The 1650-nt window shown below is 51.2% G+C and overlaps 1 protein-coding gene across 1 annotated transcript in view; it reads right to left on the bottom strand.

Annotated features, from left to right (window-relative positions):
- LOC118323530 (zinc finger protein 558-like) overlaps window positions 1-1650 on the bottom strand; it is a gene marked incomplete in the record, with an annotated part of 4506 nt that extends 2856 nt beyond the window's left edge. The window contains 2 exon segments of the mRNA XM_035655517.1: window positions 1-633; window positions 1390-1650. Of these exon segments, the coding sequence (XP_035511410.1) occupies window positions 1-633; window positions 1390-1582 (826 nt within the window).

Below are 1650 nucleotides of genomic sequence, written 5' to 3'. Positions count from 1 at the left end.
CGAACGTCTCGCCGCAGCGGGGGCAGCGGTGGACGAGCTCGGGGGCGTAAGCGACCGCAGTGGCGTCATCGGCTGTGACCTTCTCCTGAGAGGACTTCCTGTTGCTGTGAGCTTCGCGCCGCTCTGCACGCACAACCACCGTCCTGATCACATCCGCCCTGTTTGTGAACTGCTCCTGTGTGACGGGAGGCGGCGCCAGAGAGTCCGTGAGACCTTCAGGTTCAGTCACTTTGTATTCCTCAGGTTCAGTCTTGATAAGAGCGGGGGGGGGCGGGGCCCGGGGCTCCTCTCTCAGAGCGGGAACTTCAACATGGACTTTGGGGACGGGGAGGGACGGAGGACTCAAGGAGGAGTGAGAAGGAAGAGGCGAAGCTTTCCCAAACGCCTCCTTCTGAAGGTCGGGCTTCAGCGCCGGCTCCCAGGCCTCCACAGGCTTCTCGTCCGCCGGCAGGAGCACCGGCCCCGGGGACGGGTGGCTCTGCACCGACAGCAACTGCACAGAGACAACCTGCTCATGTGGCGGCTGTCTGGGCTGGTTCAGGGTGGAGTCTGGCTCCTCAGAGCGGGGCCTCAGCTCCGGATCACAGGGCGGCTGATCAGGAGCCGCAAAACCAAGACGGGACCTGGTCGACCCTGGAACAGGAGAGATACTGTTAATACAGCAGAATTCAGAAAACATAAAATATAACAATTACAAAATCTCGGATTTCAAAAATGCCCATCACTATTTCCTTAATCCCAATCAACAGTCCAAACAAAAGAAACTAAGAAAAACAGCAAAAATGTATTAATATTTGAGAAGCTGGAAACAATCATTTCCAGCATTTTTAGCTAAACAAAATATAAATCAACCCATTGCTTTAATTTTATTCCCATCAACAAATCAATTAGTTTGTCCCAAAACTTCCAAGATCCCAAGAAAAACATCACACCAGACTCCATTAGATAATGTGGAAATGTAAGGTAATGTTGTTTTACTTCTAAACATAGAGCAGACAAACTTGAGTTATTTAATTCTGTAACAATATATTGCAAAGGTAAATTCGGCACGTTGGTCGATGATCTGAACAGCAACTCTTCTCACTTCCAACAGTTAAAATCTACTCTCGGAACCTCAGCTGATACTCGTTGGAAAAAGAGGAAGTGACAGGCAGAGAGGCCACGAAAAGTCACATTTGTCATACAATGCCGACAGAGTTGGTATATTTCACTGATGCCGAATTTCGAAACAGGTCCTTGACAACACCTAAAAACTTTGAATTCCGTCTTCTAACCGATATTTAACGTTAATTCCCTTTTAAGATTTAAACCGGACACATTTTAAGCGCAGTTTGGAACGCTGTCCTGTCACAGCTCGCCTCGGAGCTAGCTGACTAGCTCGGCCCTTACTCAGCCACTCCGTCTCGGCCTCCAGCAGCAGGATGTCCCGCAGCTGCCTCCGCAGGCTCTCGTTCTCCCGTTTGGTCCTGGCGGTCTCCTCCCGGTACTCGGTCACCGTGTCCTCCACCACGTCCAGGATCTCCTTCACCACCGCCGTCAGCCGCTCCGTCAGGTAGGCGTTCAGTAGCTGCAGTTTGGTCATTTTGGAACCATAAACATCTGCGGCCGCATCCACACCGGAAACACAGCACCACAACAACAAACGAAACC

This window comes from Morone saxatilis, unplaced genomic scaffold (genome assembly GCF_004916995.1).
Source record: "Morone saxatilis isolate NCDOM2014 unplaced genomic scaffold, NCSU_SB_2.0 Contig14, whole genome shotgun sequence".
NCBI classification, from domain to species: Eukaryota; Metazoa; Chordata; class Actinopteri; family Moronidae; genus Morone; species Morone saxatilis.
This window is presented reverse-complemented; position numbering and strand designations above follow the sequence as displayed.